The sequence below is a fragment of the Desmodus rotundus genome, chromosome 3 (genome assembly GCF_022682495.2).
Source record: "Desmodus rotundus isolate HL8 chromosome 3, HLdesRot8A.1, whole genome shotgun sequence".
NCBI lineage: Eukaryota > Metazoa > Chordata > Mammalia > Chiroptera > Phyllostomidae > Desmodus > Desmodus rotundus.
This window is the reverse complement of record NC_071389.1, coordinates 152941467-152965372: the sequence shown is the minus strand read 5'-3', so window position 1 is coordinate 152965372 and position 23906 is coordinate 152941467. Positions and strand designations below refer to the sequence as shown.

The window sequence follows — 23906 nt, the reverse complement described above, 5'->3', positions numbered from 1 at the left end:
GGGTTTGTCATGACGGGCATCTGCAGAAGCAAATAGGGAGCTAGAGCAGGGATTTGGGTAGGCCAATGGAGAGCCGGCAGAGGCGGGGCTCCGTGCTCCGAAACCTTAGGCAAGCTCGGGGCTTAACTACTTAGGTGCGGGTGCTGGTGGGCGGGTCAGGGCCTGAAGGGTCATGTTCCCCTTCCTTCGCTGGCGCAGAACACGATCTGCCTTTTCCAGGGAAGACTTTACCCTTCACCTTCTGTCCGGTCGCAGAATTCACTTCCACCATTCACTCATTTTTTAAAAATTTGAAGTCGACCTTGGGTGGACATCTTTGAGACAGCCACCGTTACGAGGTCTTGGCTGGTTACAACCAGGCCTGTGGAGACTACCCAGAGCAAAGAGAGGGTGCAGGGTGCACCCATTAAACATAGGCACGAACGTGTGTATTCTGGTAGGAACTGGGGCCCAGCAAGACTTCCCACTTCTACCAATATACTAGTGGGAAGAGCTACTTTGCTGTCCAGTTGGAATCTAGCATTTTCAGCGACAAGGGCGCAGAGAGAATGCTTATTTTCTTGGCTCCTCCAGGGCAGTCTGTTTTTGCAAATCCCCTTCTGCTTATTCCCTCCAAGTTAGCTATCCAATATGCTCTCCTCAATTTTGGTGTCTGTATGGTAGACAGCATGCATTTATTCTTGTCTTCCAGGTCAATATCCAACACAGCCAACCTACCCTGTGCAGCCTCCTGGGAATCCAGTGTACCCTCAGACTTTGCATCTTCCTCAGGCTCCACCCTATACTGATGCTCCACCTGCCTACTCAGAGGTGCTTCCAGTTCACTAGACTTGAACTTGTTGAGAATAAGTTGGATCGCATTTCAGTCCTTAGCTAAGTCTGACTCCATAGATTCACAAACGGAAGAGAGTGCTCAAATGAATAATCTAAAACAGTATATAGTTCCTCAATTTCTGTTGGGTTCAGAATACACTATCTGATTATTTTTACATTATTTGGCACAGGCTGAGGTTAAGATGAATTTGTGTTCCTTGAGTCTGACAGAAGCTGTAGCAGGAAGGGATTTAGGAGAATATTGAGCAGTAGGGGAAAGGCAACTTACATAATTCATAGATTGTAATCTGCACACAGAGATTTAAGACATGACTCATTAAAGAGGAAACAGGAATGAAGTCTAAAATAGAAATGTCATCAAGTAACATTTTGCCTTCTGCCTTTCCTAGCTCTATCGTCCGAGCTTTGTGCACCCAGGGGCTGCCACAGTCCCCACCATGTCAGCTGCGTTTCCTGGCGCCTCACTGTATCTCCCCATGGCCCAGTCTGTGGCTGTTGGACCTTTAGGTTCCACAATCCCTATGGCTTATTATCCAGTTGGCCCCATTTATCCACCTGGTTCAACAGTGCTGGTGGAAGGAGGATATGATCCAGGTGCCAGGTTTGGAGCTGGGGCTACTGCTGGCAACATTCCTGTGAGTATGACTTTGTCAGAAAACACTCACCTTGTGCATTTAAACTTTCTGAAATGACTATATATTCATCCTTTCACCATCCTTGAATAATAGTTGCTGATTTTAGTGCAACCAATGACATCCACTAGTTAGGCAGAAAGCAGCTGAGAGGGCATGTGAACTGTGGCGGGACAGTAGCATCTGGAACCTTCACTGGGGTCTGAGTTAACCAGATTCCTTTGTTTTCCTGTCCTAGGAGTCTTGCCTGCTGCCTTTTCAGTTCACGTTGGTATAGTGAACCAGTCTAGTGACATTTATTCATTCCATAGCATTGACTTAATATTTGCCATCAGCATGGCATTGTATTAGGAGCTATGATGATTAAAAAGTAAAATGCATAACCTCTTTTAAATAGCATTTAGGAAGATACTAGGAATTTTATGTCTCCTGCTTAGTTTTCCTGTGCATGGGATTTAGAGCCCAAACGGTCCTTGCTGGGCCTTAAGGCCTGTATGCTTACCATCTGTCAGAGATAAGGTGAGAATGGTGTAGTTAGGTAGAGCCCTTTGGTTATCACAGTCATCTGGACACTATTGAGGGACCCTGTGGTATAGGGTTGTGGACCTGGCACTCGATCCATTTTTGGAATGTGGGTAAGAAATCACTGAAGATGCCAGTGGGTCTAGACTATCCATATTCAGAAGGTATCTGTAGGCTTTATCTTGGAACTGGAACCCTTTGAATAAGTGGTGTTCCCTTTCTTGTTTGTATCTCTGGGTTCATAGATCTGCTTTAGAACCCAGATTGCTGGCAGACTGTCTCCTAAAGATGCTGTTGCTCAGCACATTGCCATCTTCCTTACAAGGTCCTCTGTTTCACCTGTATCTGCTTCCCTCAAATCAGCTGCCTTGTGCCCAATCTTGTCTTTTCCTTTCAGCCTCCACCCCCAGGATGCCCTCCGAATGCTGCTCAGCTCGCAGTCATGCAGGGAGCCAATGTCCTCATAACTCAGCGGAAGGGGAACTTCTTCATGGGTGGCACAGATGGTGGCTATACCATCTGGTGAAGAACCAAGGCCACCTCTGTGCCGGGAAAGACATCACATACCTTCAGCACTTCTCACAATGTAACTGCTTTAGTCATATTAACCTGAAGTTGCAGTTTAAGACACATGTTGTTGGGGTGTCTTTCTGGTGCCCAAACTTTCAGGCACTTTTCAAACTTAATAAGGAACCATGTAATGGTAGCAGTACCTCCCTAAAGCATTTGGAGGTAGGGGAGGTAGCCATTCATAAAATGAATGTGGGTGAAGCAGCCCTAAGGATCTTCCTTTAATTCCTCTGCAGTAATACTGTACCATACTGGTCTTTGCTTTTAGTAATAAAACATCAAATTAGGTTTGGAGGGAACTTTGATCTTCCTAAGAATTAAAGTTGCCAAATTATTCTGATTGGTCTTTAATCTCCTTTAAGTCTTTGATTTATATTACTTGTTATAAATGCATTAGTTGTCTGCCTTTTCTTTTCCATCCTTTGTCCCACATCCCACCCCCAGCCCGTCTTCCATTCCCTCCCGCCATTTCCACTGAATCAAGGGTGCAGGACAGAAAGCCAGTCAGACTATTTCCTTCTCTCCTTGCACTTCTCCCCACTTGTCATCTTGTAACTAATCTTTCACAAGGATCCTCTGAAACCCCCTCTGTGCCCAAGCACAGACCCCATTACTTCTGCTTAGTAATTACATCTCCTCAGGCAAAAGACGAGGGTACCTTTGGACCCTCCTCCTAGGTTGTCTCTTCTTACGTGAACCAAATCCAAACTTGCTTTGGTGCCAGAAAAACAGCTTGTTTGAACAACGCATAGTAACACAAACTGTACCGTAAACAGCAGTTTGTTTACAATGTGCGTGTGGGCAGGGGACAATGAGAAGGATGCATTTCACAAGCCCGATGACTTTAGAGCCAAAATTAGGGGAGTTTTCAGATCAAAAATTGGTCACCATTATTGTCAGTGTCTGATGCAGCCACTCACGGCTCCCAAGATAATGGGGTCAGATTGTGAACGCCTCACTGCAAAATGACTCGAGTCCAGTGAAATCTCATTAGGGTTAAGAATATTTCAGGGATCCTTAATACTTTAATTTTTCAGCAATTGGAGTTTATTTTATTTTATAATTTCAGTTCATCTAAATTGTGTTCTGTACATGTGATGTTTGACTGTACCATTGACTGTTATGGAAGTTCAGCGTTGTATGTCTCTCTCTACACTGTGGTGCACTTAACTTGTGGATTTTTTTATACTAAAAATGTAGAATAAAGACTATTTTGAAGATTTGAATAAAGTGATGAAGTTGCATTACACCCTCACTTCAAGGATTCTTTAATCAGCTTGTTTTTGGATTTATTCTGTTTATATCTTTTATATCTCACCAAGAATTCAGATTGGTGGTGCTGCCATTTAAAAAAAATGAAGCCTTTGAAATAAATGCAGGGGGACAAGGCTAAGATTGGATCATTCTTAGTTCCAGCCAAGATATTTAACTTTTCTTCATTTTAGTTCCTAAGCTCTTTCAGATTTTTTTAAAATTTATTTTTAAAATTGAGTTTACGGGGAGAAAAAGAGAAACGTTGATTTGTTGTTCCACTTATTTATGCATTAATTGGTTGATCTTTGTATGTGCCCTGATGGGGGATCAAACCCACAACCTTGGTGTATCGGGATGCCTCTAACCAACTGTGCTACCCGGCCAGGGCAGATTCTTAAAAAGTCTATTATGCCAGCAGAATTCAGAATATAAACTTAAAAATAAGGGCATGAGCCCTGGCCAGGTGGCTCAGTTGGTTGGAGCACTGCCTTGTACACCAAAAGGCTGAGGCTTCAATTCCTGGTCACGACACATACCTAGCTTGTGGGTTCGTTTTCCAGCTGGGGTACATACAGGAGGCAACCAACCTATACTTCTCCCTTAACATCCATGTTTCTCTGTCTTTGAAATTGATTTTTTTAAAAAAACTGATTTTCCTAACTTGCCCTAAAGTTTGACTTGAAGAAAATGTTTTTAGTGTAACAGTTTGTGTAAGTTCAGGATGGCCTTCAGTTTCTCCAAAGTTCCGCGAGAAGAAATACTGAAAACTGGGATCTAGCTTGCCAAGTTGATTTCCTGAACTCTTGAAGTCTTACTTTGGGTGGACTTGGGGAGCTAATGATTTCTACCAAAATAACCACACCTTTTAAACATACCTCATTTTGAGATATAAGTTAAATCCAAGGAGCCTCTCTGGGCTTGATTCAAGGACATCAGTGGGCAAAGTGGTGAGAAGACTGCTCGTGGTTCCCTCAGTGCATACAGAGAATGGACTCTGGGAAACTGCTCCTTGCTGGGGTGGAGAGGAAGCCAATCCATCTCCCAGGGTATGTTTGTGATGACGCCCCTCTGGGACCAGCTTCCCAGGACCAGCTTCGTTTCAACTTCCAAAACTTCCCTAGGGTTCTTGCTTGGGTGAGAACATACGCAAAGGAGTTAAATAAGGGGGGAAAAAGTCAAAGTTTAAGCAGGGATAAGTCAAAATGAAAAGGTAGTTATTTCTTAAGAGAATCTGATTTCTTAGTCAATGAAAAATTTTAATTCTGATAAAAACAGCATTAAGTACAATGTGGGGGAATACCGAAAGGACGGGTTCAGATGAAGGGATGCTGCACATTGACCAGGAGGTAAGGTCTCTATAAAGTCTTCTTTCTGTCCTGGCCTGGCCTTGTACTGTGGCATCCAGCCCCTGGGAAGGAGTATGGACGTTATCTCCACTCGGGCTGTCACTAGGTGACCAGGCAGGGGACAGAGGAGCAGCCCGTGACCCTAACTCTGTTCCCCTTTGACCTGTGAAAAAAACTGAAGATGACTGGGCACATACTCAAATGTTGCCTGGTATGGCTCCACCTTGTTGGTCAGTCACAAACACCACAGTGTTACAAAGGCCTGCCTAAGACATAAATGGCTTTCTCCATGTCCCTGGTTCCTGGTGTCAGTGATGCTGGATTTGGGCCTCCTCCTGGAAGGAGCTCGGGTTTGCCCATGTCAATCAATGCTTCTCACTGGTTTCAGATAAAAGTTTCACCTAATAAATTAAATAGTCAGTGTGTTAGCACTGGAGCCTGGATAAGGTCCTTGGGGCCTGGGAATCATTAGATGAAATACTCCTCTTTCTCCCTGCCCTTGGCTGAGTCACTTTCCATCTGAAGGATGGTGCTGGGCTCTCCTTCTGCAGGTTCGTAGGTGACGTAGCTGCCTTTGTTCTTGTACAGGTAAAAGAAGATCAAGATCACGACTGAGAGCAGGGTGAGGAAGACCACGGTGATAACAACTTGTAAAGGAGAAGGAAAATGTAGAGATGTTTCAGGATTGAGTATGTCCCAGTTATTCACAGGGTCCCCTGAGTTAGACAATTCCCTCACTTTTCATAAGGATCCTTCCGGTCTAGTTAACTAGTATCCACTTCCAAATCCATGTTCCCCCACCAAGCCCAACTCCTGAGGGACACAATCCCTGGGGTCTCTGGGGGCTCAAGCTAAGGACACAAGGCTTTTGATTTCTGATAAAACTGAACTCTCTGTCAACCAGTTTCTGACGAGTATAATAGAAACAGGAAGGAGGCAAACAGGAAATAGCTTATCCCAACAGGAAGGGTTGTTTAAATCCATACCCTCCTGCTGTGGGTTCTCTGCTCCCTCCCATCCTCTTCCTCACCCACAGGACAAACCACACATATCCTCCTCCTGACCCACGTACTGGAGTGTAGAGCCCATACGCATCTATATCTACATCTATTTGTGGCCACCTCCCAACCTCTCCCAACCTATCATTTCCTGGCCGTGCCTCTCACAGAAGCCTCAGAGAGTCTCTCAGAGCTGTGTGTGTACGTGTGTGTGTAAGGCAACCTACATGCCAAAATGAACCCATTCGTGGATTTGGTCTCTAATTTGTAGTGCTTTCCTGTATAGGGAAATCCTAGTTCATCACACTGGGGCTCTGGCTACCTGGAATGAGAAGGCCCCTGAACTTAGAGGTCCCTCAGGCTTTGGCCCAGAGCCTTTGTTACCTGCAATGAGTGCTGTGCTGGCTTCAGCATCTGGGGGCAGAGTCTCAGTGACCTGCTGAATTGGGGTGGTCAGTTCTGGAAAATAAAGAAAAGTGGAAAAGGAAATGGGGTGAATTTTTTGCCCTAAAGTATATGTTTCTCCTTCAAATTTCATCACCCCACCTTCTTCCCTATTCAGAAATTTATCATTCAACTTCTTTAGTAAATCCACAGAGAACACCTGGGGAATGGAGGAAAAAATTAACCACCACCCAAAGATAGCCCACGTTTTCATGGATTTCTCTCTGCCCAGTGCAGCAGTTAAGGGCTGTAGCGTTTGACTGACAGGGTTCAGATCTGACCTGCCCTTTACCAGCTGTGGAGCCTTGGGAAAATGACCTAACCCCTCTGCGCCTCAGCTTCCATATCTGCCAAATGGAGATAACAGTGCCTACCTTATAGGGTTGTGACATGTAGTAACTCAATGAGGCAAAGCCATTATGAGAAATGCGTATCTTTGCATAAATGGAATCAAACAATGAGTGTGTATATATTTATATTATATACTACATGCTTTTCTTCAATGTTCCTACAAACTATCTGTAAACATTATTTTTTTAAAAAGGTTTTATTTATTTTTAGAGAGAGGGGCAGGGAGAGAGAAAGAGGGACAGAAACATCAATTAGGTGCATCTTGCACACCCCAGGTACGTGCCTTGGCCAAGAATCGAACCAGCAACCTTTTGGTTTATGGGAAGACACCAAACCCACTGAGATACATCAGTCAGGGCTGTGAACGTTATTTTTAAAGATTTGATTTATTTTTAGAGAGAAGGTAAAGGAGGGAGAAATAGAGAGAGAGAAACATCAGTGTGTGGTTGCCTCTTGCACGTCTCCAACTGGGGACCAGGCATGTGCCCCGACCAGGAATCAAACCGGCGACCCTCTGGTTCACAGGCCAGTACTCAATCCAGTGAACCACTCCAGCCAGGGCTGAACATTATTTTTAAATAATGAGATAAGGCTCCTCCCTTATTAAAAACACTGTCTACACTTACTAGAGTAGGCCCTGCAATTTGAAAGGTTCTGGAACAAGGCCTCTCCTATCTTCAAATAGATCCCGCGCTCTGTACTGCTCTTGGTCTGTCTATCCCTCAGAGCTGAAGGCCCTTCCCCTTAAGTATCACCCCAGGTAGGAACACTACAGAACTAGTTGTCTCCAGAAGTCCCTGCCAGATGTTTACATGGGAAGTCAGGAAGCCCTTCAGTTCCCCCCTAGTTAGCATTTTAGTATAAAAGTTTGAAAAGGGAACAATTAACATTACTACAGGACAGAGGCACCCTGGGGAAAACAGGGTGGCTGATCCTGGAATGAGCTATAGGAGGCATCTCAATATTCACTCAACAGATGATAATAGTGCTCATTAACTGCCCACCGTTTGCGAGGTACTGTGCTGGGCATGATGGGGATAGGATGGTGAGCAAAACAGACAGGGCCCGCCTTCACAGGGCATACCCTCCACCACACCGCAGTAATAGTTATGAACTACGATACATGTGGCAAAGGAAATATATGGGCGCTTAGCACGTGGCAGAGGGGCCTAAGGGGCACTTAAAGGGAATCCAGGTAAATGACAGCCAAGGGCACTGAAAGAACACAGAACAGATCACTACTGGTGACGTGGGAGCATCTGAGAAAAAGAGGGGTCAGAAGCCTGACGAGCCATAGAAAGAAGGTGGGTTCCATAAGCAGCTGGTGACCTTGACGTGGTTTCCCAGCAAAATTCTGTAACAAGATATTAGGGTCTGCTTTGGGGGCCTTGATCTTGAAACAGCACGTATCAGGAGCCAGTATGGGACCACAATGAGCAAGCAGCTCAGGCAAGCCTCACGGCCTTCTTAGACTGAGAGTCCAGGCTCATCGACAGAGAAAGTAAAAGTTAATTCAACAAGCATTCACTGACCATGTACTCTGTGCCAGGCTCTCTGCTAGGCTCTGGGCATAGATCAGCTAGCACACCAAACAACAGCCCATGCCTGCACAGTTCCCTAAACAAACAAACAGAACTTACCATATGACCCAGCAATTCCACTTCTGGGGATATAACCAAAATAAAGGAAAGTAGGAGCTCAAACAGATATTTGTACACCCACATTCATAGCAGCACTATTCATGCAGCTAAAAAGTGAAACAACTCAAATGTCCAAGAATAGATGAATGGGTAAACAAAATGCCAAGTACACACACAATGGAATATTATTCAGTCTTAAAAAGGAAGAAAATTCTGGCACATTAATACAAAATCATGAACCTTGAAAACATTACGCTAAATGAAATAAGCCTCCCGCTAAAGGGTAAGTATTGTACAGTTCCATTTATATGAGGCACCTGAAAGAGTCAAATTCACAGAGGCAGAATAGTGGGTATCAGGAGGTGGGAGGAGGAGAGAATGGACAGTTGTTAACATGTAGAGTTTCAGTTTGGGATGAAAAAGTTCTGGGGTGGTGATGTTGCACAACAATGTGAATGACTTAATGCCATGGAACTGTAGGCTTAAAAATTTAAGTTTGCCCTGACCGGTATGACTCAGTTGGCTGGGTGTGCTCTACAAAGTGAAAGGTCCCAGTCAGGCCACATGCCTGGGCTACAGGGTCAGTGTCTGGCGGCGGGCCCGTGAGAGGCGCCGATCCACGCTTCTCTCTCACATTGCTGTTTCTCTCCCTCTCTTCCTCCCTCCCTTCCTACCTTTCTGAAACTAAATAAAATCTTTTTCAAAATGTAAATTTTACCACAATTAAAAAACATTTTTAATACAATTTACATTCTGAGGGGGAAGGTAGACAATAAACAAAATAGGTAAAAATATAGACTGTATTAGTTGTTGTTCATTAGTGCTATGTAGAACAAACAGGCGGGAAGGGGAATAGGGAGTCTGGATGTAGATAGGGATGGTCTTGGAAAGTCTCCCTGATGAGGTGACTTGAGTAAAAACCTACAGAAGGTGAGGGAGGCAGCTAGGTAGAGACCTGGGAGAGGAACATTCCAGGAGAGTCCAAGGGAGGGCCATCCATAATGTGGAAATGCACCTGGGGCCACTGCGTACTTGGCATGTTAGAGGTGCAGCACACAGGCCCCTGGGAAGGAGCAAGGAGGAGAGCAGGAGAGGAAATCCAGGGGGTCAGTGAGATGGAAACCTTTTAGACGTTTCTGAGGAGACACTGGTTGGATTTATATATATAACCATATACATAAAAATTTCTTTATATATCCATATATAAACATTTATATATATAAATTTTAAAGATTTTGTTCATTTATATTTAGAGAGAGGGGAAGGGAGGGAGAAACAGAAGGAGAGAAACATCAATGGCTGAGATATACACCGACTGGTTGCCTTTCCCACGTTCCCAACTGGGGACCTGGCCCACAACCCAGGCACCATGCCCCAACTGGGAATCAAACTGGTGGCCTTTCGGTTAGCAGGCTGGCACTCAATCCACTGAGCCACACCAGCCAGGGCTGGATTTATATTTTAAATCAGTGCTTCTCAAACCCTGTTGTACATAAGAATCTCCTAAGGATCAGGTGAAAATGAAAATTCTGATTCAGTAGATTTGGGGTAGGGCTTGAAATTCCAAAGACAACACTTTTTTTTAAATTCTTACATGAGGACACTTTTTTTTCATTGCTTTTAGAGAGAGAGGAAGGTCAAGAGAGAAACATTACTGTGAGAGAGAAACATTGATCACTTGCCTTCTGTATGTCCCCAGACTGGGGATCGAACCTACAACTTTTTGGTTACGGTATGATGCTCCAACTGACTGAGCTACACTGGACAGGGCCCAAAGAGCATACTTTTGGAACACTGTGTTTACTATGTTCTGAGAAAGCCTAATCCAGCCCAATGAAGGATGAGATGCCACACTGATGCCCTGGACAGGTAGCTCAATTGGTTAGAGCATCATTCCGATATGCCAAGGTTGGGGTTCAACCCCTGGTCAGGTCACATAGAAGAATCAATGAATGCATAATAAAGTGGAACAACAAATCGATGTTTCCCTCTGTCTAAAATCAATTTAAAAAAATAAACAAATTGCTATCGTTTTAGACCACTAAGTGTTGAGGTGGTTTGTTTTGCAGCAATAAGAAATTGAAACAATTGTCCTGGCTAGTGTGGCTCAGGGAATTGAGCACCAGCCTGTGAACCAAAGGGTTGCTGGTTGATTCCCACTCAGGGCACATGCCTGGGTTGTGGGTTAGATCCCCAGTAGGGGGCGCCTGAGAGGCAACCACACATTGATGTTTCTCTCCTCTTTCTCCCTCCCTTCCCTTCTGTTGAAAAATAAGTAAAATCTTAAAAAAAAATTAAGCAGTAAAGGATCCTGTGAGAAGATGGAGGTAGAAGTAGAAGCTGGTGTACCCGGCACAAGGGCACAGGTACATCCACCCAAAGGGGGAGGTTTTTTCTAGTTTGCATGAAAACATTGACTGGGTCAAGCAGCAACTCACTGAGAAGTGATGGGATTCTGGATATTCTGGAGTTAAGACTGACAAGATGTGGGTGGAGTCAAGGATGACACCCAGGTTTGGGCCTGAGTGATTGGAGGGAGGGAAGGCACAGTGTTACCTGACACGGGAAGCCTGTAGGAGGAACAGATATGGAAGGGAAGATCCAGAGTTCAATTTTGGACAGGACTGTTCCTTACAAATCCAAGTGCAGATGTTAACACTGGAATCTGGGAAAGAAGAGTGTGCTGGAGATTAAGTCGGCATATGGCATATTTTAAGATCATGAGAGTGGGTGACATCACCAAAGGAGTTAAGTACAAACAGGATCAAAGACTGAGCCCAGGGAGGAACAGCAAAGAAGCAGCTAAATAGATCATGTAGGAGGACCACTGGGATTCACCAAGCAAAGTCATGAATGACCTTGATAAGAGAAGCTTTGGTAAACTGCTAGTATAAACCCCGGGTTTATAGTGGTTCAAAATAAATAAATAAATACATGGAAGGAGAGGAACTGAAGGCAGAATATAAACGAACTTTCTTGTAAAGGTGAGCAGAGAAATGGACTGTAGCTAGAGTGGGGAACAGTTTGATCGAGCTTTTTGTTTTTGTTTTTTTTTTAAAGGACGAGAAAAATGACAGCATGTTTACGTACATGTAGAAATGACTCAGGCGAGTCTATGGCCATACCACCCCAAACGCGCCCGATCTCATCTGATCTTGGAAGCTAAGCAGGGTCAGGCCTGGTTAGTACTTGGATGGGAGGAATGACTCAGGTGAGAGGGAACAACTGATGATGCATGAGAGGGGAGGGTGTCTGGATGTACAGCTTGGAAGGGCTTGGGGTCTAGTGCACAAATAGAGGGGCTGGCTGCAGAGAAAGCAGGGATCATTCATGATTAATGCGTACTGGGAACAAAGGCAGGTAGTAAGCAGATGGGGGGTGAGGAGCCTGTGAGTTCTCTTCTGAGAACTTTAACTTGTTCAGGAAAACAGAATGCAAGGTCATTAATTGAGAGTGAAGATAGGGAGGGGGTTGAAGGAGAGTTACGGTGCTGCATGAGTAGGCAGCGACTAATCACAGAACGTGTGATAGGACCGTTTATCCTATCCTTGTGGGGTACCGCAGTCTGGCTGTAAGGACCATGTGGGGCAGAACTGACTGTCAAGGAAGGGAGTGAGTGAAGGCAGTCTAAACAGAGGTTCTTCCACTGGGACTTGACCTTGGTTCTTTTTGAATTGACATTATTATGTCGAACCATGCTAGGGCCAGATTAAGGCCTTTATACAATTCAAAATCAAGATATTAAGTCATAAGACTGGTAGAAGAAAGTCCAATAATATCATTTGTCCCTTATGATAATGACTCTGGCTTTTTGTTTGTTTTAAAAATATATCAAATGTTAAATTATTTGCAAGATCTTTTGTTTTGGTGTTCTGCCTTAACGGTGCCTCGCATGTGAGTTAGTGCCCTTTGGGTAAATGCAGACCCTTGTGGACCCAGGAAAAGAATGACAAACTTGTGAAACACTTCAGAGCTAGAGGGGCAACTAGTAAGCTGATAAACAAGAGAGACTTCAAATGACTGGAGAAATGGGCCAGACAGAACAAGGTGAGAATTTAACAGATTCCCTGCTCTTAGGTCCAGGACACCAATGAACTCAGAAGTAGAGTGGGGAGTGGGGAAGAATGGGGAAGCCACGTTTAGTGGCAGCATATACAAGAGCCTTAGGAGTGGGATCACTAGAAAGGATATACTCCCAAACAGCAGCACGAATGACAGGCAGGTTAAAGAATTTGGGATGATTCTTATTTTCTTCTACAATACGTTTTTTCCTTGATATTCCAAATTTCTTATGATGATAGTTACTCATGAAAATGCTTTAAACTGGCTGTTGTATTAGGCACCATTAATATGGTCTCTAGTAATGGAGGCAATGGTGCAGCCCTCCTTGGCGCCACTCCCAGACCACTGAGTCGCACCTGGTGTCACAATTCTGAGAGGAGCAGCCAACAATGTGACTGGTTTGGGGACCGTATCAGAGAAGAGAAGCTTGTGAGAGAAAGCCCAGACAGAAAACTTAGTGGGGAGCCTAGACCTTGAGTGTCATCTTCCAACAGGCCCCTGGAGGACCTGCACGAAGGGCAGAAACTACCGGGAGCAGATGCCTCGGCCACAGAAACAAGAGCACAACTGGACACGCGCTTCCGGTACTGGAGAGAATTCTAACACAGAGCGGGCAGCTGAACTAGCCGGCCCTCAGGACCTTTGCCAGCCTTGATTTGGGAATTTTTATTAGTTGAAAGTTTCTATCAGAATTCACTTCAAAATCAGTTTTGAACTAGGGAAATCTCAGTGAAGTCTGCAGTTAACAGTATTGCACCGATGTTAATTTCTTCTTCATTCATGAATCCACCATTGTCATGTAAGACACTGACATTAAGGGGAAACTGGCTGAAGCACATATGGGAGCTCTCTGTGCTATTTTTGCAACTTCTCTATACATCTAAAATTATTCCAAACTAAAATGTTTATTTTTAAAAATTAAATTTCTGAACTCACATAGAAGCACTTTTCTCAGACTAAAGTTCACAGACTAAAGGTCCTGAGAGTTGATGAGCTAGTGCCTTTCAGGCTTCAGTGTCAGAACTGCAATGTATATGTATGATTTACAGTTTACAAAACATAACGCTATTTTATCTCTACCCCAAGAATGTGATGGAAGCAGGACTGGTAGTTTCATTCTGCACAAGCCAAGAAACCGAGGCAGCCCAGCAAGCAGTTGACTGAGCCAGGCTTCAAGCCTGTCTCTTCATTCCGAGGTTCCTTCCACCACACCCTACCACTGCCCAAGTTCTGGAAACATCCTGCTCTGCCTCCAGCGAAGCTTTTGTTTACGTGGCCACTGGGTTTGGTTCTCTGAATCTTACTGCAGATGGAAAGGGTGTTCACTGTTGTACTGTTTGCAAGAGTGACGCATATCTGAAAGTCCATCCGCAGAGGAATGCTTAAATAAATTACAGGCCGTTCATTCTGGAAACACTATACGGTTGTTAAGAAGAATGTGGTGGATCTGCAGTTACTGGGACAGGACTTATGGTTAGATGGAAAAAGCAAATTGCTGGGGCTGTATGTGCAATATGATTAGATGTTTGTAAAAAAAGTAAATTAAAATAAAATCATAAACACACATATATACAGTATATATATGCATGTATATGTGTGTGTGCATACATATATATATAGAGAGAGAGAAGGTCAAGGAGGCTATTCCCTGAGGGGCATGGAATAGCTTTTCAATGAAAACAACAACAAAGTAAACAAAGTTCGCCAAGCCTGGGATAAAGGGGTGGGGAGGGGAGCGGCTTTCAGCTCTTCCCCCATCATCTCCTGTTGCTACCCCATTTCTCTCCTATCTCTTGTCCAACAAAGGAATAATAATGTTACGTTCTTCCTTCCCTTCTCAGGCTTGGAAAGGTTGTAGCACCAGTTTTCTTTCAGGTGGGAGGCCTGGGCCTGAGGACCACACGATCTGAGGCTCCATCTAAAGCCTAACGGACAGCAAATGAATTTCAAGATCTATTTTGCTCACTCACCTCCCTCCCTTTTTTTGTTAACCCAGATACGGGTTGGGTTCTTTGTGGCCCTTGTTCCCCTAATGTCTTATCACTGAGGCATCAGATCCTCTGCCACTTGAGTCTGCCAACCTACTTATTTGCTCTAGACCTGCCCGACACAGGGCGGCTCCCCCAATCTCTTTCCCATGGGAACCCGCCCTGGAATTCTGCTTCCTTTCTCCTTCCTTTTCTTTTATGTGCCCCAGCCAGTGGGGTGGCGTGACACTCTGAGGGCAGTGTACCATGACAGAAAGAACACAGGCTCTGGAATAAATCAGACTTGGCACAAAATCCCGTCCCTGCCATTATTAGGCACATGACCTTGGGAGAATTTCTTAACGTCTGAAAATTTAACTTCCCTGAACCTCAGTTTTTGCTTCTGTACAATGAGAATAAAACCTGCTCACAGGGTTGTGGTAAAAAGCAGGTGAGATGAAAAATACTCAGTGTCTAATCCAGAGTGAGGAAAACTTGGGAGGTAGCTAGAGCGTGACCAGGTGGAAAGGGAGGGGCTTTACTCGTGGGCAGGCAGAGCCCACAATGCTGGGTTCTACTCCCTCCTACTTCCAGCAGGGTGACTTACGCACTAGGCACAGCAGGCACGGTGCCTAGGGTTGACAGCACTTTTAGGGGCCCATGAAAATGGTTTTTAATGATTTTAGTTGTAACGATTTAAATTTCTTTTTAAAATCACAAAGAAATAAAATGTTTAGGTCGAGGAAATTGTAATAATGTTCTATCAACCAATGATTAATTATAAATGCAACTGTTAATGATTTTATTATACTATATTTTTCTTTACTCCAACATAGTTATAAAATACAATTTTTAATATCTACCTTTTCTAATGGAGGAAGAAGCCCACAAAGGGAAGAGTGCCAAGGGCCCATGAAAGCCATAGCGCAGCCCTCACTTTCAACACCCCAAGAGGCCGTCTCCTTCAGGAGACCTTTACAGGAAAAGGGCGTGAGGGGACGGAGGTGGAGAGATGGGGAAGGGATGTGCAAGACACTCAGTGACGGCACCATTTGAAGTAACAGCCCTCTCATGCTGTTGGGGTTTCCAAGCCTAAACTTATATTGGCTTGGACCCCGTGGGTAGGGGGCTGTATGATATGTCCTAAAAATCCACATCACGTACGTCACTAGTTGGGTCAAGAATGTAAATATACACCTTAACAACAACGATGACAGAACAAGCCAATTAAAAATCAGGCAAGGGACTTGAATAGACATTTCTCCAAAGAAGATACGCAGATGCTCAACATCACTAATAATTAAGGAAATGTAACCACAAGGTGATACCACTTCACACCTATTAGGATAGCGACTATATAAAAAAAATTAATTAATGAGAATGTAGAGGAAATGGAACCCTTGTGCACTGCTGGCAGGAATGTAAACTGGGGTGGCTGCTGTGGAAAACAGTGTGGCAGTTCCTCAAAAATTAAACACAGAATTACCATATGATTGGGCAGTTGCACTTCTGGGTCTGAACACCCAAAAGAATGGAAAGCAGGGACTTAGAGAGATATTTGCATGCCATGTTCGTAGCAGCTTGATTCACAACAGCTAAGAGATGGAAACAACCCAAATATCTACCAATGGATGACTGGATAAACAAAATGATATATATGTAAATTTATAACTATATACAAAATTATATACATATACGCATATGTATATACCCAGCCTTAAAAAAGGAAAGAAAATATGACATATACTACAACATGCATGGACCCTGGAGATGTTACGCTAAGAGAAAAAAGACACAAAACGACAGATACTGTATGATCCCGCTTGTATGAGGTACCCAGTCAAACTGACACAGGTAGGAGTGTAACAGTTTACTGGCTAGGGGGAGAGGGAGATGAAAAGGCTCCGGAAGAGGATGGTAGTGACAGCTGCATGGTACTGTGAATGTAATACTTAGTATCACTAATCTGTACACCAACAAATGGTTAAAATGGTAACACTTATGTATATTTTACCACACATATTAAAAAAGAAAAAAAAATGTCAACAGTTCCCCTTTTGCTCAAGTGCTAATTCCTCAGCTCGCTGCAGAAGCCTCACCTCTTTTCCCTAGGGGCAGGCTGATTTGGGAGGTCCTCTGCCCTCTGCTTCCGGACAACCCCCAGGGTCAATGCAATCTCTGCAGTTTCACACAGGGTGCTACCCTCGTGCCCGTACACACCTCATCACCTATCCTTCAAGAGTAAGGGCTCTACCCCTTCCCCACTTTTGAAGCCTTCGCTGACCAATTTAAACTTCTACCCATTTCTCCCTTTTCTTATCTCCCACCATTCAACTAACAGTCTGAATTGCGTGCATCACTAGTCATAGAGGACACCGTCTTAGCCTTTCCCCGGGGTTGCCCTTCACCTGTTTCCACATCAGTAAAACAGAGGGTGTCTGTCCTAGTGACAAATGAAACTGTGTTAGGAAAACAAAGATGTATAGACCAATCGAGCTTTTGTTCCTCCCGTAACCTAACTAGCACATGATGAAAAGAATCAATGAATGTATCACTTCATAACCAGTTTGGTTATGAAGGTGGGAATCCATTCTAAATGTGAAGAGAGATGGACCACTGCCAGGAACAGTGGTGTGTTTTTTTTTTTTTAAGATTTATTTAATTTTAGAGAGAGGGGAAGAGAAAGTGAGAGAGAGAACTGATCGCTGGCCTCCCATAGTCGTCCTCACCAGGAATCAAACCAGCAACCTTTTGCTTTGCAGGACCACACCCACTTCCCTCAGTCCTCCCTTCACTGAGCCACGCCAGTCCGGGCAGAACAGTGCGTTTTTGATGCTTGAGTGTACCACCAGAGGTGTGCGCTTAGAAAACAGGCAGAATTCCCTTCCAGGAAGAGGTAGGTAGGTTTCTAACAAGCACATAATCATACCAACCACCGCCACCACCGCCGCCACCACCACCACCACCGCTACTGAGTGCTTACTAGATCTGAGGCATTGTCCTCGGTGTTTCAAATAGGTTGTCTCATTTAACCCTCACAAATAACCTCGTAAGATGGGTGCTATTTCCCCTAATTTACAAATGAGGAAACTGGAGCTAGAGGTTGGACAGCTCACTCAGGGTCACAAGGCTGTAAGTGGCAGTGCGGGGAACCCGCACAGGTCCGTGAGACTCAGCTTCGAAGCGCACTAACCAGCTGCCTTCTGCTTCCTCCCAGTACCTATGTGGGCGTGAGGCTGGCAGAGGCGGGAAGGTCTCCGCATCTGGCCTGAGACCGCAGGGAATTCCCAGACTGGGGTGGGGGTGAGGATGTTGAACGAGTTTCCACCATTCCCACTGGGAAAGGCCTTCACCTACCTCCTGGAGAAGGCGTGGTTGGGAAGCTAGTCATTGCAGCAGGCGGGTGGGCACCTTGAGGAACGAGCAGATCTGTGGCAAGCAGGGAAAAAGACTGGTATGAGGTGGGTGGGCCCTGCCTGGGGCTGGAGACAACCAGGAACCCCAGAGAAGCCTTCGGTGCCAGACTTTCCCGAACCTCTTCCCCATTCCCCCTTCCCGCTGGGGAGCTAGTCCTACAGCCTCGTCTGGCTTCCCTGAGCATCTCCGCAGGCTGCAGGGATCGCGAGCAGAGCGGGGCGACCACCTGTGTCCGGCGTGCATTATCTTTGCACGCTCTACCCGGAGATCCCTTCACTGGGTCACGACATTCACCTAAGAGGTTTCTTACGGTCTGAGTAAGTTGGGCAAAGGTATGCAAATCAACAGCGGCCCCAGTTTCGCCGAATCGCGGTAACAGGTACCCGGGTCTGTCACAGCCAGGAGTTTGGGCGGAGCCGTCCCCCCGATGTCAGGCCCGGGGTGCGGGGTGTTGCGTAGGACCCGCGCCAAAGCTCGGGGGCCACGTGGGGTCGGGACCTGCCGCGACGCTGGAGGCGGGGAACGACCCAGGCAAAGGAAACCGGAGGCGGGGGGGTCGCCCTCGGGCCTGACACAATCGGTCCGCCCGGCTCGGCCCGCTTTCCTGAGTCTTCCCTTCATCCCCCGCTGCGCCGTCCGCGTACAGTCCACGGAGCCCCACCAGCCGGCCCCGCGGCCCAACCCCACTCCGCGGAGCCGCAGCCTCGCGCGCCGTCGCGGACCCTCTCCCGCCCTGCGGCCCCGCCCCCGGGCCCGCGGCCCCAGCCCCGCGGCGCTACCTGCGCTCTGCCCGCCCGCCGCGCCGGGAGGCTGCAGCCCAGCGCCGAGCTCTGGCCGCTCGCGGTTTCAGTTCTTGCTCCGGCCGGGGAGGCTGCGGTGCGAGCGGGGGCGAGCGGGCTGGCCCGGCTCCCCGCCCCCCCAGCTCCCCTCCTCCACGTGCTCACCTTACCAGTCGGACGGGCTGGCGCGGACGGGCCGGCGCCACTCGGCGCGTCCTTTCGCACTCGACGGGGGCGGGAGCCGCGGAGCCCCGCGCAGACCCACCGAGGGGCGCGGAGCGCAGGAAGCCGCCGAGAGACGCGCGGAGAGGGCTGCCGGGGCCGGCGAGTGGGGGTGGGCGGGCCGGCCGAATGGGTGGGACAGGAAAGGAGGAGAGAATCCGCCCTCTGCAGGTTCCCTGCGCTCGCGGGGCCGCCTCTGCTCCCCCAGGAGGAAAGGCTGCTTTTCCTTCTGCGACTGTCACTTCACCCTCCGTCCGGAGCCGCTTCCTCCCTCGCTCCGAGGCTGGGATGGCGCGGGGGCGGGGTACGGGACGTGAACCCGGGGCCCGCTTTCCCCGCCATCGACGTTATTTGAATTTTCTACAAATGTGGAAAGTTACTCGCGTTTGCCTGTCGTTGACTGAACAGGTCTGTGTCCAGAAATTTGGAGCGTGAGGTGACTGAGGGGCGCCCCGCGGGCCAGGCATCCGCGGGCGAGGCGCGGAGGAAGACGTCGGACGTCGCCGCGGCCGGATCTTCCTCGCCCGACGCCCCGCCGAGGAGGCGGAGGGGCTGGGACTGCGGGGTCGGACGGCCCGGCCCCGCGGCGTGTTAGCTGTGTGATTTGGAGCACGTTACTTGACATCGCTGGCGCCTGCGCCCTCGCCCCTGAAATGGGGACTGAAAGTGATAATGCCCGTAAAGCCACTTCATTTCGGACGTGGCTTTTGCGCGTGGTACGGAGCTCGATTTGATCAGTGCCACTCAACCCCCTTTTGACTCAGTTTGTGGCAGGAAATGCTACCAAGTTAATGACGAACTCAATGACTAAGGATGGGATAGTATAAACACAGGCTCTGGAATCTTCTCTGCTGTTTGATCTTGGACAAGTTCGGTTTCATTCCTCTGATTGGGACACTTGTCTCCTAGAGTTACTGTGAGGATGGAATGGGTTAATACATCTAAAGCAGCGATTTTCAACCTTTTTCACCTCATGACACACACAAATTACTAAAATTCTGTGCCACATTAAAAATATATTTTTGGCCGATCTGACAAAAAATAGGTATCATTTTTTGTTGTCATTTTTTAATTTAACAATCTAAGGAAAAAGAAGTCAGTGCCCCTAAGTGGTCAGGTGTTGCATGTTTTACAAACTCCTGCCACAGCACACCGGTTGAAAATCACCGATCTAAAGCATTAGAACCTTACCTGGTACATCGTGTAAGTGCTCAATAATTGCCAGCTATTATCCTGGCTTCCTCCTTGGGGCTAGAACTGTGGTTATTCTCCTTCCATCCCGGTGATGCAGACTTCTGCGCTTACTTCCGATCCCTGTGGCGTTCTCTCGCTTTGGGAATCAGTATATAGATCAGTAGACACACAGGGATTGTGCATGTGCACTTGGGGACGAAGACCGAAAGAGCAAGTCTCAGAGAATAGAGGCATCGTGTGAGGAAGAAAAGGCAAAGACGTAAAATAGCAAGGGTAGTTGCTTCCATTCCTTCCTAAAGATGTGATTTGGTTGGTAAAAACAGGGCAAAACAGAATAAGTTGATGAAATTCATTTTATTTAAATACGTTTTAAAAGGCATAGCAGTGATCAGTGAAAATGAAAGCCCAGCCCTGGCCAGTGTAGCTCAGTTGCTTGGGTGTCATCCCAGGAGGCGAAAGGTCACCAGCTGGATTCCAGGTCAGGGCACATGCCTGGGATATGGGTTCCATCCCCAGTCGGGGCGAGTATGAGAGGCAATGGATCGACGTTTCTCTCACATCAATGTTTCACTCCCTCTTCCTCCCTCCCTTCCCCATTCTCTAAAAGTAAATGAATGAATGAATAAATAAAATCCTTAAAAAAAAAAAAAAGAAGAAAGCTGAGGTGTGGGAAAACAGTCACTCCAAGAAAGGCAAAGAAAGTAACACGTGGGCAAGATTTATGTAAGCTAATGGAAAGGTCAGCTGGGCCAGTCACTCAGATAACAGAATATTCAAGAAAAAAGTAGCCTGGTTAAAGCATCTGGTCTGGATACACCAAGGTTGTAGGTTTGATCCCTGCTGAGGGCACATGCAAGAATCAACCAAAGGGAAGCGGGGTGGGTGAGAGTGGAAGAGGGAATAAGGGGGATAAATGGTAGAGGGAAAAAAGACAAAAGAAATAATAATAATAAAAAAATAACCAACCAATGAATGCATGGGTAAGTGGAACAACAAATTTGTTTCTCCTTTCTTCTCTCTCTAAAATCAATAAATTAAAAAAGAGAGAGCAAAGGAAATTCAAATCCTAAGGGTTAAATTCCAAAGGTGGACTGCATTTACTGATAATGATAAGCTGACCCTGAATTCCAGGAAAGGTTGAAATTTTTCTTGTATGTATTGAAAATTGGACCACAGAGTCTCAGAGGCCATCAGCTGAATTGATTCTCTACTGATTTGCTATGGTATGTTCACAATTTGATGGTTAATAGTCTCTCATTAGCATCTTTTTTCTCTTATAACCTTAAAGGTTTTGCTGGTACGTGATTTTATCCCTATGGACACATACCAATCATTTTAAAAGTGTAAAAATGCAGAAAAATAGGACCCAATATGCACATGCTCAGCACCAATTTAGCAGGTGACAATAGAGTAAGCAGTGTGTGTACCCTGCTCTTTGGTGTACCTTAGATATCCTGGATGTTCCCAGTGTATTCTGGATGTCTTCCCTAGTCTGTCAGTGTTGTCCTTCAAACTGCTAGAAGGCAGGGACTGGGTGATGTTCTTGCAATTAATTCTACATAGAGATGCAAACAGATAGATGATGAATGAAGCTTCATGTGGTGGTGAGCTTCCAGTGTTCTCCAGGGACTAAATGCTAAACCTGGGAAACTGGGGCAGCCATCCTTTTGTCGTCAGACCTCCAGGGGCCTCATGACAGGGGATAAGAGATACTCATCTCCACTCAGTTTTACTGGCTTTTGGCCCCTCCTTGTGTTGCTGCCGAGATGGCAGTCTTCTAAGTCCTGGCCTTTTCCCCCCCCCGGGAAAACTTATCATTCTGTAAATCACGGTAAACAGTTTGGTTCCTGCCTGGGACTATCTGTGCTAGGTAAGCCAGATTACTTGTCATATCCAACATACTGGCCCTTTCTCCTGCCTTCCTGAAACGTCCAGTAGAGCTATATACAAATGAAGTGTCCATTTCACAGTTTAGTCCAATTTTCTACTTCAGTTGTACCTGTTACAGCAGTTACCTTGGGTATTTATCTTCCCCCACAAGACCCTAAGGCACAGGTGGCAAACACAAGGCCCGTGGGCTGAATCCGGCCCTCTGCCTTGTTTCTGCCTGACGGCAGCACTGAGCTCTCACTTAACTGTTAGGGAGTAGACAGTCCTAAAGTTACATTTGGCCCTTTGAAGGCAACCACAAGGCTGATGTGGCTCCCAGAGAAAATGAGTTTGACGCCTAAGTCTCTAGAAATTCTCTCTGGCACACTTCCCAAAGAGAATCAATTTACTAGGAGATGAGGGTCGGTGAAAGCCTGCAGAGAAAAGGCCTGACCCTTGCTTTGCCAGATGAAAGGGTAGGGCATTCCTAGCAGCTCGGGGGTGGACCCTTGGACGGCTAGGGTCCTGTATTCCAAGCCTTTTCCCCAACCTTCTAATACCCCTGGAGTATTGCTCCCAGCAGCAAAAGCCTGGGATGCCTTCTAGGACTGGCATTAAATTACTGGCAGCAGACCTTTTAGAGGGGGGCTTGCAACCTCCTCTCCATTACAAAAGAGATCCTCTGAAGGTTTTTTAAATACAATGAAAGAGTAGCAGGATCAGATCTTAGGAGAATGACTTCTAAATACAAACATGTATTTCCAGTTCCCTAATGGACACGCCTACCGGGAAGTCCTGCAAGTCCTCAAACTTGTTAGTATCCAATGTTTGTATGAGATACCCAAAAACCTGCACACAGAGCATACAATTCGATATCTTGACACATACGTACACCCTGTAAATTATCACCACAAGCAAAACTAAAAACATTTCTATCACCCCTGAAGTTTCCTTGTTCTTCTTTGTAACCCACCCTCCTTACCACCACCCTACCACTGGTCTGCCGTCACTGTAGACACTAGCATGTTCCCCCCAAGCTGGGCCAGTAAGATTCTTTCTCCAGGGAATCTGGGTCTGGAAAGGACACAGGGGCACATGTTGGCTGACGCTAAGTCTCCCAATGGCAGCTGCCTAGGGGGGCAATCACACATTCCTGCCACAGACATCCATGGGCTGGCTCTTGTCCTTTCTACAGTCCTATGAGCTGCCTAATATCCTTCAACATACGATTTATTGCTTAATCGTGTCAGTTTGTTGCTGCAGAGCACCCACATCAATGCACTTCCTCCTACAGTCACTTCAGGGAATGGCACCATCAAATTCTAGTCTCTCAAGCCTAACCTAGAATAGTTCCTTAAACCTTGAGTCATCATGTGTCTCTAACACATTGCTAATCCTGCCCATTCTTCTCTGGGCTCAGTGTCCTCTCTCTATAAAGTTCTCACTTTTTCTACTCATCATTGTTTCTCTAGTACCTAGTGCAGCGCTTGCCTCAGAGCAGGTACTCAGTAAGTGCTTGCTGAATGACTGAACAAAAGGTGACATCTATCACCCTTAGAAACAAAAGCAGCCCTGGCTGGTGTGGCTCAGTGGACTGAGTGCCAGCTTGTGAATCGAAAGATCGCTGGTTCGATTCCCAGTCAGGGCACATCCCTGGGTTGTGAGCCAGGTCTTCAGTTGGGGGTGTGCCAAGAGGCAACTGATTGATGTTTCTCTCCCTTTCTTTCTTCCTCCCTTCCCCTCCCTCTAAAAATAAATAAACCTTAAACAAACAAAAACCTTCATTAGTGACATTAAAAAAAAAA

At 46.2% G+C, this 23906-nt stretch overlaps 2 protein-coding genes across 2 annotated transcripts; one reads left to right on the top strand and one right to left on the bottom strand.

The window, feature by feature from the left end:
- Positions 1-689: 689 nt before the first annotated feature.
- DAZAP2 (DAZ associated protein 2) lies at positions 690-3813 on the top strand (the record flags this gene model as incomplete). Its single annotated transcript, XM_053921482.1, is given in 3 exon segments — positions 690-810; positions 1224-1469; positions 2386-3813. Coding segments are annotated over 3 exon segments (496 nt in total), but the record flags the coding sequence as incomplete, so codon positions are not given.
- A 1000-nt stretch (positions 3814-4813) lies between these two features.
- On the bottom strand, positions 4814-20238 carry SMAGP (small cell adhesion glycoprotein). The gene is made up of 5 exons (XM_071220792.1): positions 20230-20238; positions 18987-19128; positions 17978-18049; positions 6541-6615; positions 4814-5805 (listed from the first exon to the last, which is right to left on the bottom strand). Exons 1-5 carry the CDS (start codon positions 20236-20238, stop codon positions 5627-5629), a joined length of 477 nt encoding a protein of 158 aa, XP_071076893.1. The 3' UTR covers positions 4814-5626.
- Between the last annotated feature and the right edge of the window lie 3668 nt (positions 20239-23906).

What these genes read in the sequence shown, in the direction of transcription:
- SMAGP (XM_071220792.1), bottom strand. An exon ending in CGCGCCAGCCCGTCCGACTG is followed by an intron (nt 18,050 to 18,986) that starts GTAAGGTGAGCA and finishes TGCTTGCCACAG; the next exon opens with ATCTGCTCGTTCCTCAAGGT. An exon ending in AACCACGCCTTCTCCAGGAG is followed by an intron (nt 6,616 to 17,977) that starts GTAGGTGAAGGC and finishes TTTATTTTCCAG; the next exon opens with AACTGACCACCCCAATTCAG.